The sequence below is a fragment of the Tachypleus tridentatus genome, chromosome 3 (genome assembly GCF_004210375.1).
Source record: "Tachypleus tridentatus isolate NWPU-2018 chromosome 3, ASM421037v1, whole genome shotgun sequence".
Taxonomy (NCBI): Eukaryota; Metazoa; Arthropoda; class Merostomata; order Xiphosura; family Limulidae; genus Tachypleus; species Tachypleus tridentatus.
The window spans coordinates 83,469,609-83,484,832 of NC_134827.1; the positions used below are offsets into that span (position 1 = coordinate 83,469,609).

Consider the following 15,224-nt stretch of genomic DNA (forward strand, 5'->3'; position numbering starts at 1 on the left):
CTTTGATGTATCGCTATACACCTTAAACAATCATGAAAAAAAATAACATATGATACAAAGTACAATTGCTTGAAACCATACATTATCTTGTAGCTGGTCATTCATTTTCAGTGCAAATAAAATACAAAAAAAAGGAAGAAAACGTGTTGATGGAATATTTTACAAGGTGTTATAATTATCTTTATAATTGTCTTTCTTATATTCTCTTTAATTTTTTTTTCATTTTACTAAATTTTGCAACTCTGTGACATGGACGTTAGAATAGTAAACTATTTTTTTATAATCGGCCTCTCATGTACGTGTCTATATAAATACGTTAATATGTAATATTTTGGTACAGTAAACCTGAAATATGAACATAAAATTTGCCCGGCATGGCCAAACGTGTTAAGGCGTACGACTCGTAATCTGAGGGTCGCGGGTTCGCATCCCCGTCGCACCAAACATGCTCGCTCTTTCAGCCGTGGGGGCGTTATAATGAGCAGTCAATCCCACTATTCGTTGGTAAAAGAGTAGCCCAAGAGTTGGCGGTGGGTGGTGATGAATAGCTGCCTTCCCTCTAGTCTTACACTGCTAAATTAGGGACGACTAGCACATATAGCCCTCGAGTAGCTTTGTGCGAAATTCAAAAAACAAACAAAACAATGAACATAAAATGGACTGTTCGACCTCTGTTGACGAACTGATTGAAGTTAGTAAACCGTTACTGTTTGTTTTCAGACATTTCTTTCAGCAACACTTTAAAACTGCAGAGTAAGTTCCAAACTAGGTAAAACTTATGTTCACCGGTAAAATATTCTAACTATATCTAGTAACAAAAAGTGGGTCATTATAGGGTTTGTACCAGCAACAAAAAATATAAAAAAAAATTTAATAAAATAATTTTATCACAATTAGAAAGTTAGGTGATGGCTCCATTCTCTCCAGCTTATCAGGAGCTGGCGGTTAGGATGCTTAATTCGCAATATGTGTGGCCAATTGGTTCCCTTTCCTCTACATTTATCATTGCTAAATTCGGAACGGCTAGCACAGATAGCCCTCGTGTAGATTTGCGCGAAATAAAATAGAAGACAACGTTTTCCTTCCAGAAACATTTTGCTCTCTAAAAGATATTATTTTTAAATCGGTACATGTTATCATTACTTATAAATGGTCCAGCCTAGAATGACAGCATTTTCTGTACTGAAACAAAATGTCAATGACATTTAATGTTCTGTTAGTAGCAACGTTTTCTTGGCTTCAGGTCATATCATGTTTATGTACTAAAAAGTCACATTTTCCCACAATTTAATCAACTTATCCCAACTCAATTGCTATTGCAGGTATTTAACTGTTGTAACACTGACCAGAAATGAAGTCATTTTCGCCTTAAACATTTCCGGGGGTGAAAATCATGACGTTCGGATTTATGATTTTCAATCGCGTGCTCGCGAGATTGCCCGCTGTTCCGTTAGATGGTGATAATGGACAAGACTTACAAGCAAGACACGTCTACCAAAGTAAAGTCGTATACTAAATCATTATATGAACAAGCATGTGAAGATTCGCTGTTACACTTTCATCAGTGGAAATCTGATTCCATGAGAACAGAATTGTTCGTGACATTTTCTTAACATTTGTAATTATCAAAACCCTTAAAATTATGTTTGCGTCTTCCATTGGGTGACTGTTGACAATTTATTCTCTTCTTTGTGTGGTTTTTTTTCTTTATGTTGAAGAACTGGGACAATCTTAGAACCTTTTTTTTATCCATTCCTGATTGATAAAAGCGAATATAATCTGCTTAATTTATCTGAGAATTTTCCTCTCTTTACATCACGGAGATAAGACAAACTTCCTGAACTTAGTCGCTAATGACAATTGGCGTAGTCAGCGTCTGAGAGTAATAAGTGATAAAAATAAAGTCCTGTGTTTGGCACTGGCTAGCTGCTTTTGTACTGTGCTTTACTTCAACGTGTTCTTTTTCTTCCTTCTTTCTCTAATTACTTTTATGGTTCTACACGTTCTGTAGCTAAGAAATTCTCGCTATCCCCCCCCCCCCTCTTCGAATGTAAAGAAAAGAACAGAAAGAACGCAATACGGTCAATGATTGTTTCCGTAGTGTGACTATATGTCTGTTTTTTAAGATGATTAGCAGTCCATTAAATCTCTAATTATGCTCTTTAGGCAACTTTTTCGTGGATTTTTTAGTGCTTTCCAAAAGAAAGCGTACTGACTGATGTGCGTGGAAAACTTTAACCGCAGCGCGTGATATTACACCTTGTTGAGTTCTGAGGCGACGTATAGCTCCACTCAAGTGTAACAACCACGTGTTTTATTACGATTACGTTGTATTTTAATTTAACGAATAAAATGGCATATCACAGTGATAGTTTCTCATTTACTTATAGTCTAACAAACATTATAGCAAATACGAATTTTTAATAATTCAAATCAGTGAGTTAAAACGAAGTTGATATTGATTCGTAGTTTTCATAGCTTCTTCCATGGAATGCTGTACTGAGGTCAAGCTAATCAGTTTTTCATTATGTGAAATATATACACTATTATGCATACTAGTTTGTAAAATAACTTAAAAATTCTTCTTTGGAAAATAAAAGAATTTTTCATTTTATATTACATGTTGATTGTAATGGGTATATTTTCCGCCAAATATTAAGAACGTAAACCTTTAAAATCATGCATTACTTGTCACACTAAAATAATAATATTAGTTATAAATCATAAACTTGTTAATATAAAATTAAATTCCAGTATGTAACTTGTAAAACTGATCCTCCGGGTCTATCATTTTTTAATTGTCTGTTATATCAATAATCAGTTTCATTTCCGTGTTTAGCAGTTCTAAGGTGTCTCTACTCTCCTGGCCCGGCATGGCCAGGTGGGTCAAGACGTTCGACTCGTAACCCGAGGCTCGCGGGTTTGAATCCCCATCGCACCGAATATGCTCGCCCTTTCAGCCTTTAGGGCGTCATAACGTGATGGTAAATCCCACTATTCGTTGGTAAGAGAGTAATCCAAGAGTTGGCGGTGGGTGGTGATAACTAGCTGCCTTCCCTCTAGTCTTACACTAGTCTATTTCTCCCTCACCTTCCTCCCCAATGGTTCAACTGTAACCCTGGAGTTCGGAGTTTGATTCGTGCCGTAGACATATTATGGAAAGTTCCTTGTGTTTACCTCTCTTCCCACCTTCAGTGGCTCAGCTGTAACCTTGAACTCTTACAGTAATAAGGTTTGGAGTTTGATCTTTGCCATACAACTTACAGAAAGTTCTTTATGCTTAAAATAAAGCAAGCTTGTCTCACCGTGTCGGGCCCGGCATGGCCAGATGGGTAGGGCCCTCGACTCATAATTTGAGGGTGGCGGGTTTGAATCCTCATCACACCAAATATGTTCATCCTTTCAGCCGTAGAGGCGTTATATTGTGACGATCAAACCCGCTATTCGTTGATAAAAGAGAAACACAACAGTTGGCGGGGGATGGTAATGAATAGCTCCCTTCCATCTGGTCTTACACTGCTAAATTAGGGACAGTTAGCACAAGTAGTAGTCGTGTTGCTTTGCGCAAAAATGGAAAAAAACCAAAAAAACATGAAGTACGTCCGTTTTTTATAGAGACATGTGTTGACTTATTATGATGCAACTTGGAAAAGCTAGACTTTACACATGACCGCTTAAAATAACCAAACTACACATGAAGTACATCCGTTATGTATTTGAAGTGTAAAGGCAGCTTCGGTTTAACGGTATTAAACGCGAACACTACACCAGTTTGTTGTTTGTTACTGAATTCGAAAGGAAACTTGATATCCTTTGCGATTTCCACTTTACTCGATTTTTAAAAACGAGCTATCGTGACAGGCTGGTAATCGGTTTGTTGGTTTATTGTTCCTATTTCAGTTGCTCATTCGTATCCTTACGACAAGCAGTCGTGTGCAGTACGTTTCTAATGCTTACGTGCTGGTGTCTCGCGCTGGTTCCCGCGTAAACTGTCCGTGACAGCATATAATGGATGATATGATCCTCGTGCCACGCTTACCACACCTTGACCAGCGCGTGGAAATTGATTTTTGTTGGTCCTTCATATGACTTGGGAGTACACGTAGGTCTAATGCAAACATCTGAACACAAATGTCATGAATCTCTTTAGAGAAAATGCGTGAATGTGATTCGTTTCTGGGAATCGTATTTATGATGGTGTAAAACAGAAAACTTTAAAATTAAACACTTCTACCAGATCGAAGCAAGATAAAAAATAAATAAAGGTTCGCACATACTTAATCATTTACATGCTAAAGTAACGTGACTATGTTTCGGCTATCTAAGTGATTTAGGCGATCAGAGAAGCTCGTAACTTTAAAAACAAAAACAAAAAAACCTGTTTGTTAAACAGCATGATTCGCTAGTAAGATTCACCTCGTGCCAAAAGCGCTTTATTCTCCACATTCGATACATTAAAAAATTTGTAGGAGAAATATGAGCAAATAAAATAGAAAACGATATGTTCATCGTTTAACAAGAAACAATAATTGATTTTGTCTTAACAAGTGAAATGATTTTCAGCCATTCGATACCGAAGTCAAATATCGCTTATATTTGTTTCTCACATTTTCATCGACTGATAAATTTATATACCACTCACGTAACCTTTCGGAGGCATACCGAAACTTTTTATTTTGTAAGTCTTAAACCAGAGTGACGCTGAGACTGTAATAGTTCGTGAATTCCAATTCGCTTTCCTTCTTTTCTTTTTTGTCGCTAGAAACTTTTGTCTGTAATTTTGAATTAATTCATTATTAAAATACAGTATATACTAAAGTTTGAAAATATAATTTTTAGTTCCATAATATGGACATGTGACATTCTTTAAGCTTATATTGATGAAGAGCATATTTAATTTATATATGAAATATAAAAAAACTTCAATAAAGCAGCAAGTGAAAACAGCTTAAATTGTTTTTAACAGAATAGTTCGAAGTTAAAGTTCAGCCCAATAGATGGCAGTGAGTAGCAAATAAGATCAGAAAAGTTATTTATTACGCAAAACTCCATAATGCTTTCTGACCATGCAACGACAAAATAACTCTTATGACATTTAATATTTTCTATAGCTTACTACGTAGAAAAATATTCAATCTTTTCTATTTCAAGGGTTAACAAGTAGGTAATGTATGGATCATGCTGATTAATCAGTTCGTCATATACCTACATAGTAAACTTGACGTAGGTGTTTATCTCAGTCCTTGATATAGTTCCTCATCAGGGACAATTCACGAGAAACATTAAAAATGGATCTTGGGGGGGAAAAAGAAATAGTATTTAAATCGATTTTCAAAATGGAGCAAGTGGTGTTATAGACACACTTCTAGCACTGAACGACAAAAGATAGCAAGTTAAATTATTTTTCGTATATCTAGCTCAAATTTTCTTAGATTTCTTAATACTCTATCTTTTTTCTTATTTTATTCGACCTCGAGCTTAAAGTCTACCGATTTGTATTACCAAAAATTAATATTAATGTAATTTTCGGCTCCAGGCAAGGAAATGTTGGCTTCGTATTGTAACAGACGAAATATTGATATCAAATGCGTTTTTAAACCCGTTTGATTCGAAATCTAGAAATGTGTATAAAACCACCTGGACTGAAGTGTGACATTAACCACTTTTATCAGGCTTACAAAAAGCCTTTTGACTCTGCCAGCTTAAACGTTTCACTCCACTACATTTACAACACTATGTTTAATTATTACTCTTTTACTTGGTTCTTTCAGATTGCTCTTATGCTAAACATGATATTGGCCGTTTCCAAGGGAATAAAATTCGAAGTCAGAGTTGAGAAATATTTTTCAAACTAATTGGAATCAACTAGAAAACTGTCATAAACGTCATAAGCCTAAGTTTGACTCTCTTTTCAACTATAAAAGAAACAAATGCTTATCGCAAGATAAACGATATAGCTGTATGTATCGCGAAATTTTCCAGACTTTGGCAACATCCCAGTGGTTTCATTGTTACCATAAATTCGCCATGGCCAAACACCTTAATATCTTTCGAGTTTCTCAAGCATGTATCCGCGATTTTGCGGATATCGGAATCCAGCACCATTAGCCCTGCTATTGTTAGATTCTTGTGGACACGACATACAGCACTTTTCTGTCATTACAACATTTATATACCTTGATCCCATAAGCTAACTCTTTCACTCACAAAACAAATCTCAGCTTATAAACTGTCTCGATTTCTTAAAAAGGGCATGTCATAACCTATTGGCTAGTGTTAAGGGCTGCGGTACAGGATCAAAGGTTCTAGATGGGATGCCACAGCTGGCCCATTGTAAAAATGGCTGTCAAACCTATTATTCGGTCCGAAAAGCCGGACAAAGTCCTTGTGACTGCTCTTTATCTGGTCAGTAACTCAGAACTAGAGATGACGTTATCTGAATCGTTAGTTTGTTCATGTGAGCATCAGGTGTCGTGCAAAATATTCTTTTAAGAAGGTAACTAGAGAGATGCATGTTTTTAAGCTAGATAATTTTAGTTAACAATGTTAGATTTACATAATTAGATATAAAAAATCAATCATTCTCTTCTGTATCCACAAACAAAAGAGGTTGAATAGTTCTGTAATATTATGTGAATTATTTATTATCTACTTTTGTTTGCGTAATTCTAACACAAATTTTAATTGATTTCAAAATATTTTAATTTTCCGTTAGAATAAAATTACTCTTTCCTCTCTCAGCCCAAATTGGTCATAATGGTCTAATCAGTTGTCAGCTCATTATGGTCATACTGGTCTAATCAGTTGTCAGCTCATTATAATCATAGTGGTCTAATCAGTTGTCTGCTCATTATGGTCATACTGGTCTAATCAGTTGTCAGCTCATTATAATCATAGTGGTCTAATCAGTTGTCAGCTCATTATGGTCATAGTGGTCTAATCAGTTGTCAGCTCATTATGGTCATACTAGTCTAATCAGTTGTTAGCTTATTATGGTCATACTAGTCTAATCAGTTGTCAGCTCATTATGATCATACTGGTCTAATGAGTTGTTAGCTCATTACGGTCATACTGGTTTAATCAGTTGTTAGTTCATTATGGCGAAACTGATCCAATCAGTTGTTAGTTCATTATGGCGAAACTGATCCAATCAGTTGATAGCTCATTATGGCCACCAAAAGATCTAGTCAGATGGAAAAGTAGATTCGACTGATCGGATGGAGATGTATCTCAACCACCAATATTACATTTGTACTTCCTTCTTTATAACGGCCCGGCATGGCCAGGTGGTTAAGGCGTTCAACTCGTATTCTGAGGGTCGCGGGTTCGAATCTCGGTCGCACCAAACATACTCGCCCTATCAGCCGTGGGGGCGTTATAATGTGACGGTCAGTCCCACTATTCGTTGATAAAAAAGTAGCCCAAGAGTTGGCGGTAGGTGGTGATAACTAGCTGCCTTCCCTCTAGTCTTACACTACAAAATTAGGGACGGCTAGCGCAGATAGCCCTCGTGTAGATTTGGGCGAAATTCAAACCTTCTTTATTATTTTACTTAAACATTGTTTTAGCTTTGCTTTTTATAAGACTATTTACAGGAAATTGTGATCACCCGCTACCTCCGTTGTTTCTATGGCAACTACTGTTTGTCTTGCCCAAGGTAGTGAAAGGTAAGGGGGGTAAAGCTTGCTGTAGCTGCTTAGGGTGGAGTAATGTACAATTCTGCTTTGAGGGATCATAAATAATACATAGCGCGTGCAGCGTGGCCTGCGCATTCGTGACTAGGCTGCTATTAACCTTCTGGTTAATCGTGTACATCGGCTTGGAACTGCTGTATACTGGGATGTTCGGAGATTTACACAAAATACTGTTGTGTAGATAGAGAAGGGGAAGGACATGGTGACTTCGAGATAGAAATAAGAAAAAACGTGATTTCAAATATTCATTCGCTTGATGGACGCTGACAACCCTACATGAACATATAGAGTCCAATACAGATGTTTCCATGTGTGTTTAGACAGAATTTCTGTCTCATAGGTTTGCATTTTATGGCTACGTGTCTCCAAGGGGTAAATTGTTCATGTTGAGAAAGGTTTCTCAATAGAGACAACATTGTTCGAACAGGTTTTGTTAAACTGTTGTTACTGAATGTCAGCTTGATGGATTTGTTTAAATAATTTTCGTATAGCATTACAACACTGTTTTAAATTAGTCGTCACTTTATGAGTTTGAAGGTTCGTGGTTCGGGTCCCGTTGTCACAACTTCACATTCTTCCTCTTGAGACTACAGTTGCGTTATATGAGTGACAGTTAAATTACTATTTGGTTAGAGTAGCCAAAGAGTTTGGAGTGGATGGTGTTGACAAGCTACCTTCTCTCCAGTCCACTTCATCAAAATTAGAGTTATCTCGCGCACATAGTCGTAGATAGCTATGGACAAGAATTAACCAAAAACCTTTACAACTGCCGAACAGTGTTCATAGGGCTATCATTTTATCCCATGTTTTTTATGGTTTGAACAAAAAAAATGTTGTAATAATATTCAGTAAATCGAATATGGTGAAAACATTATAAATAAGTGATTAAGATATGTTAAAATACGTTGTAAGTAAGCATTTGAAATTTCTGAAGACGTTCAATGTAAGCAATTAAAATATTACGAGTTTGTTTAATTTCGTATCAAGCTGCTCGAGGTATACCTGCGCAGGCAGTCCCTAATTTAAATATTATAGACTAGAGGGAGGACAACTACCCAACATTAGCAGCTGCCAATCTTGGGCTATTTTTTACCAAGGAATAAATGAGATTGACCTTCACATATGGCTGAAAGGGTGGACATGTTCAGTGATTATGTGCGAGTTAAGCGCCTTAACTTCTGGCCATACCAGGCCTCATATGTTAGAGGTAAGCGATCAAGATTTAGTAAACGGAAAGCGAAGGTACGTGTCCCTCCATAGGCTTTGATATCAGTCGTAACTGAAATTTATGCAGATTTTGTGAAGGTTTGTTTTTGCAGTAGAAAATATACAAGTAGTTAGATTCACCAAACTTGGATCTTCCAAGGTTATGACCTTTATCCTCTTTAATTCTAAACTGCGAGGATTAGGGCTAAGTATTTGCTACCTTATAACTTTTTTTGTTGCATCAAAAACATTACGTTTACACCTATACCAAAATCATAATTTTATTCGCACTGTTTGTTTGTTTGTTTTGAATTTTGCCCAAAACTACACAAGGGCTATCTACGCTGGCTGTTCCTAATTTAGCAGTGTAAGACTAGAAGGAAGGCAACTAGTCATCACCACTCACCGCTAACACTTGGGCTACTCTTTTACCAATGAGCAGTGGGATTGACCGTAACATTATAACGCCCCCACAGCTGAAAGGGCGAGTACGCTTGGTGTGACTAGGAGTTTATTACTTACCTCTGATGGCTTGTTTATTTCTGAATTTCGCGCAAAGCTACACGAGAGTTATTTGCGCTAGCCTTCCATAATTTAGCAGTGTTAGACTAAAGAAAAGGCAGCTAGTCATCACCACCCACCGCCAACTCTTGGGCTACTCTTTTACCAACGAATAAAGGGATTGACCGTGTCATTATAACGCCCCCACTTATGAAAGAGGGAGCGTGTTTGGTTGTACGGGAATTCGAACCCGCGACCCTCAAACTACGAGTAGAGTACCTTATCCACCTGGCCATGTCGGGCCTATTCGTAATGTCACATCTACATTTCTGCATGGACTGTATTACTACAACAGAATATGTTGTAGAACCGTGTTAATAATAGTATGAATTGCACTAAGAACCACTTCTCAGAATTGGCTGAATAATTTGTGTACGAAATCACATTGTGCCTATACAATAATAAATTCACAAAAAGCCATTTATAAAGAAAAGAGAAATTATTTTATGTATAGAACGTACTACAAGTTTCAACAGAAAATTGGCCTGTCTTCTTCAAGTATCTCTAAGAGAAACTTGTAATATACTCTCTTTATAAAATAATTTTCATTTTGCTTTTCAATAGTTATTTCTTAGTTTGCTACTGTAGCACCATGTTAGCAATGTGGTGAATCACGCCACACAACCTGTTCTCAGAACTGACAGTGGCGCGTGCTGTAATCAGTTTAGAATATGGAGGTTCTAGTGACGAGCAATTTTATGGACAACATTGACTGTCCTAACTCGTGTTAATGTTAAACATTTAGTAGGTAACCACTTGTTCAACAAGTTCGTGTATTTTAAATATCTCAAGATGACCAAATGGTTGATTCTATAAATTCTATATATAAACGGATCTAAAAACCATATAACTCCTAGTGAATTGTTGCGTGTAATGTTTATGAGAATAACCGTGATGGTTAATTTTTTCCGTATCAACACGAAACAAATGCGAACTTTAAATATTATATCATTATGTAAATTTAATGATACGTTTGTTTTAACATTTAAGCAGTGCATTAACTCTTCTTGACCCTTAATTTATCTATCATAGAATCAGACATAATTAAAACAGTTTTTTTTTTAATAATTATAGCATTTAATTCTATTGTATCAGCGTTACAGGTTAATACGTAATGTGTATTTTGTATCAGAAGGTCACAACAATAAACTTGCTAAACTGAATATATGTCACTAAAGTCTTACGTTACTTTCTAAATATATTTGTTTAAACTTTTGGTTAAACTCTACGATATATTTATAATAACGTCTAAGTTATGCGTTTTCTAACAATATTAAAAAACTTCGGTTAAATTACACAAATATTTTATCTTTCAGTTTTAATGGTCATTTTACCACAGTACCACAGTCATTTTACCACAGTACGTTTGCGTTTATATTTTTTTATCGTGGACAGTTTTCGAGTTATTTATTAATTTCTGCTAAGTAAAACTCGCCAATTTACATAAGGGTATACACACTTCTGCTTTATTTTATAACAATAAATCATTCATCCAAATCAGTTGATTCTGAGAGATGTACTTGTATTTGTATTTTTTTTATCACCGCCCATTATTTGTTCATTTTATTCGTTTGCAACGTAATTATAACGTTGCGCTTGTAGTGTTACCTTATTTACCTTGAAAAAAAACCTCTGTCGAAGAAAGAACAATTATTTCGTTTCTTTTAACAGTCACGCCTCTACTTGTGGAATGAATTTCCTGATTAAAATATTTTAGTCTGCGCATATAGGTCGTCAGCTCAACTAATTTTCAGTTGTTAAAACAGACATTTTCACTCTAGCACTCTCTTCCAATTAACAGTTACCCCTCTCCCAATTTCTCCGTTTCTTCCGTTTAAAAGCCACGCCTTTATTTTTGAAAGAATCTCTGCTTTTTATATACTGGCTAATTTATTTATGTTTATGTATATATATATACCGATTAACTCACCAATATTACCAATATATTGGCCAATTTCTCTATTTTGTTAACATCTTGGCTAACTCTTGTGTTGTTAATATACTGGCTAATTCATTTCTCATTTGTCCACAGCTGGTACAGCGGTAAGTCTTCGGATTTATAAAGATAAAATTAGGGGTTCGATTCAACTCAGTAGATAGCTTGATGTGGTTTTTCTATAAGAAAACACACGCTTCTTCCTGTTTTTAATATACTGGCTAACTTATTTATGTCATCAATATACTGATCCGTTCATTTATGTTTTTATATGCTAACTAACTCATTTATGTTGGTAATATACTGTCTGATTTATGTTGCTAATAAACTGATTCTCTTATTACTTTTGTTTATATACTGATTCACTCATTATTGTTGGTTATTTACTGATTCACTCATTACTGTTGTTTATGTGTACTTATTTACTCACTATTTTTGTTTATATGTACTGATTCATTCATTATTGTTGTTTATGTACTGGTTAATTAATTTGCATTGGGAACACACTATCCAACATATTTTTTTTTATGTACCGATTTACTCATTTTTGTTTATATGTACTCGCTAACACATTTATTCTTTCACTCTAAAAAAACACATTTTTGTTTCTTAGAAGGACAACGTACTCTCCTTTTAAAGATTGTGTTTTACTCTAACGATTTCCTTTTCTACTATAAAATATACACATACACGCATAAATATCTACGCATTTGAATGATTGTATAAAATGTCATCTGGAAAAAAATATCCTGTGTCACATGCCTACGTTTCGTTTATAATTCATGCCTATCTCTACTTTTTTACAAAGCATGATCGAACATCGCCTCTGTGTTATCCATTAGTAAAATAATATATACGAGGTAAGCAGTCGATGGAAAAATAAAGTTTAAAAAGTAGTATCAGTTTGTCAACTTAAGTCACTCTCTCACGTGTCACGTTCTTCAAACATTTTAACTCCGCCACTATTCATGTTCAACATTTTCCTGTACATGTATTATTAGAGTGAAGTGTTCTCCATTTTGTGTTTAACACCGCTCTGTTTTCAAATACGTTACACACAATACGAATTATGTATTATGTGTATTTTAATTATAAAGTGAGGTTCCCAAAGTTTAACTGTAAACGAATTTAGCCTGACGATGACCTACTTCTATGGGTCGAAACTCGTTAATTAAATATTAATACATATTTCTACCACTAAGTTATGTATTACTTTTAATTGGGTGAGTTATTGGTTTAGCGGTTACACATTAATTCCGAAATAAAATCTCACAAAAAAAAGTTTTAACCGTGTTGTAAGACGAGAGTGATGTCAAATTAATTTATTTTGCTGTTGTCTATTGTTAGCGTGACCGACTATGAACACCGAAGTCGAGGATCCATGGTTCGCATCCAGTTACTGTAAAATCGCTCTCTGCAGTTTGTGGCCGTGAATGTAGTATAAGACTGACATTCAAATTCAAAATATTTGATTGCAGTTGTTGGTGATAGGCGTGTCTCACGAGCTAGTCTATCAAACCAAAAAGATCATACCAGACAGTTCTTGTGTCGTTTTGCGCGACTAAACTGAAGCGGCAAAAATTTGTTTTTCAAATCGTTGATGTAGTTAGTTTGGTAATAGCGTGCACTTTACCTGCAACGACATGTTACCTCCACGTGTTAGAAAGCTCTCACACAGAGCCCAGAGTTGTGAGTGACCTAATAATTTTGTGTTTTTGTATAATAAAAATTCAAACAATTGCTTAATTCCGTTAGCATCCAAGGACTCAAGAAATCGAGAAAGCCAAGAAACAAATTTCCGACAACGTAGCAGAAAACGGGGATCACGTGTCTCCGCTGTTGATGATGAATTCACAGCTGTTGGCCCAACATCAAATGCAGCAGCTGCTTCAGCAACAACTTCTTTCGCCAAGTCAACTACAGCAGTTGCTACAACAACAACAGTCCCTTTTTCTGCAACAACAGGTAAGATTCGTCATCTCCCCTCTTTATAGTATTCTGTTGTTATATTTCCGTGTGAAAGCCGTATCTTTTTATCTTTATTAGATCTCGATATACAGCATGTATGTGCTGACTAGTACGAAGTTATCTAGGAAGAACTTAATTCTATATTGTTCAATTACGTCATCAACATATTGAATAAAACCAACTAACTTCATTCACTGTACCGCGAAGAACTTACTTCTATATTACAGTGTCAGAAAATGAATATACCAAAAATAAAATTGAATAACTTTATTGTTATTTGAGATACCAACATAAATTGAATCTAAACACAAGTAGTAGGCTTTTAAGTTTTAGTTTTAATAATTAATGCACTTCTAAATATCTTTCATAATTCCCTATTATAAATCTAATTCTTTGTTCGAACTGTGAGAAAATATTTTCAAACACGTCAGTAGGGATGGATAAGATGACATCACGAAACCGGTATTTCAGTTCTTCAAGGTCTTTCGGTTTATTGTGGAAGACATTTCTTTTCAAAAAACCCCAAAACAAAAACCTAAAGGGAATTAAATCAAGCAAACGAGAGGATCAGTTGATAGGTTCTACCAATCCAACGCTCTGGAAAAGTTTGGTTTTAAAAACACTTCAACAATTCGAGCAAAGTGGAGTGATGCTTCATCCTGTTGGAAGATAACAATTTGTAATAGTCTTGGAATATCGAGATAACTCTTGTAGCATGTGTTGATATGAATTTTCAGTAAGAGTTTGTTTGTCAAAAAAACAACAAGAACCAAACAAAAATTAATACAACAAAACATAACTTACAAACCTATTACTTGTACATCAACAACATGTTGAATATAGCCCACCAACTCCATTCATTTGTACAGCGAAGAATTTAATTCTGTATTGTTCAGTTATGTTATGAACATGGTGAGTATAGCCTACTGGTAATTAATGTAACCACCGCCATCACAATCACAACATATTTTAAATACTTGCTTTCAAGATAACGACTTGTAGAAAATATTACCAACTTGTTGATGTTCAGCGATGAAGCTTGTGACGAAAGGTTTATGAAAGATTAGGTTAAAAAAACAATACGTATTCATAGCATTAAAAAGTGTTAAAATTACTCGCATTTTCTTTAAGATCAACTTTTTTTTGCGTTACAGAATAGTGATAACATTTATAACTTTCAAGAATGAAGACTCAAAGATTGTTTCATTTTATTTTGAGCAATAGCAGATGACTTTGTCAACGTTTGTTTGTTTGTTTTGGAATTTCGCACAAAGCTATTCGAGGGCTATCTGTGCTAGCCGTCCCTAATTTAGTAGTGTAAGACTAGAGGGAAGGCAGCTAGTCATCACCACCCACCGCCAACTCTTGGGCTACTCTTTTACCAACGAATAGTGGAATTGACCGTCACATTATACACCCCCACGGCTGGGAGGGCGAGCATGTTTAGCGCGACGCGGGCGCGAACCCGCGATCCACAGATTACCAGTGGAACGCCTTAATCCACCTGGCCATGCCGTGCCAACACTGTAAGAGATTCTGTTATTAACAAAGATTTGCCAGTTTCTGTAATATTTCACCGTAGTTCTTGCATTTGTTTTCATTGAGGTTTCCAGTGAGTTTTGCATTTGTTTAAGGTCAGTTAAAGAAAGCGTTTATAAAATTTCAGCTATATCTTCTTTACCAATATTTTCTATATAAATGTTATCAACATTATTTTAAATTCTATCAAACAGTAACGGGCAGTCTAAATTCCCCGAAAGAGGGCCGAAAGCTCCCCTGAGAGTGTTATGTTCGTTAGGCCTGAAATTTAATGCATCAAAGAAATGGTAGCTGTAGTTTTCATTCAGTTTTTTGTATGA

At 35.6% G+C, this 15,224-nt stretch overlaps 1 protein-coding gene across 19 annotated transcripts in view; it reads left to right on the forward strand.

Annotated features, from left to right (window-relative positions):
* Positions 1-15,224, forward strand: part of LOC143247365 (forkhead box protein P1-like) — a 277,478-nt gene that overhangs the window by 216,919 nt on the left and 45,335 nt on the right. For all 19 annotated transcript variants that reach the window (XR_013026528.1, XM_076495328.1, XM_076495327.1 and 16 more), the window contains one exon: positions 13,153-13,362. Coding sequence is in view for 18 of the 19 variants with exons in the window: in XM_076495328.1 (XP_076351443.1) it covers positions 13,153-13,362 (210 nt within the window). In the remaining variant the exon portion in view is untranslated. The remainder of the gene's footprint in view (positions 1-13,152; positions 13,363-15,224) is intronic.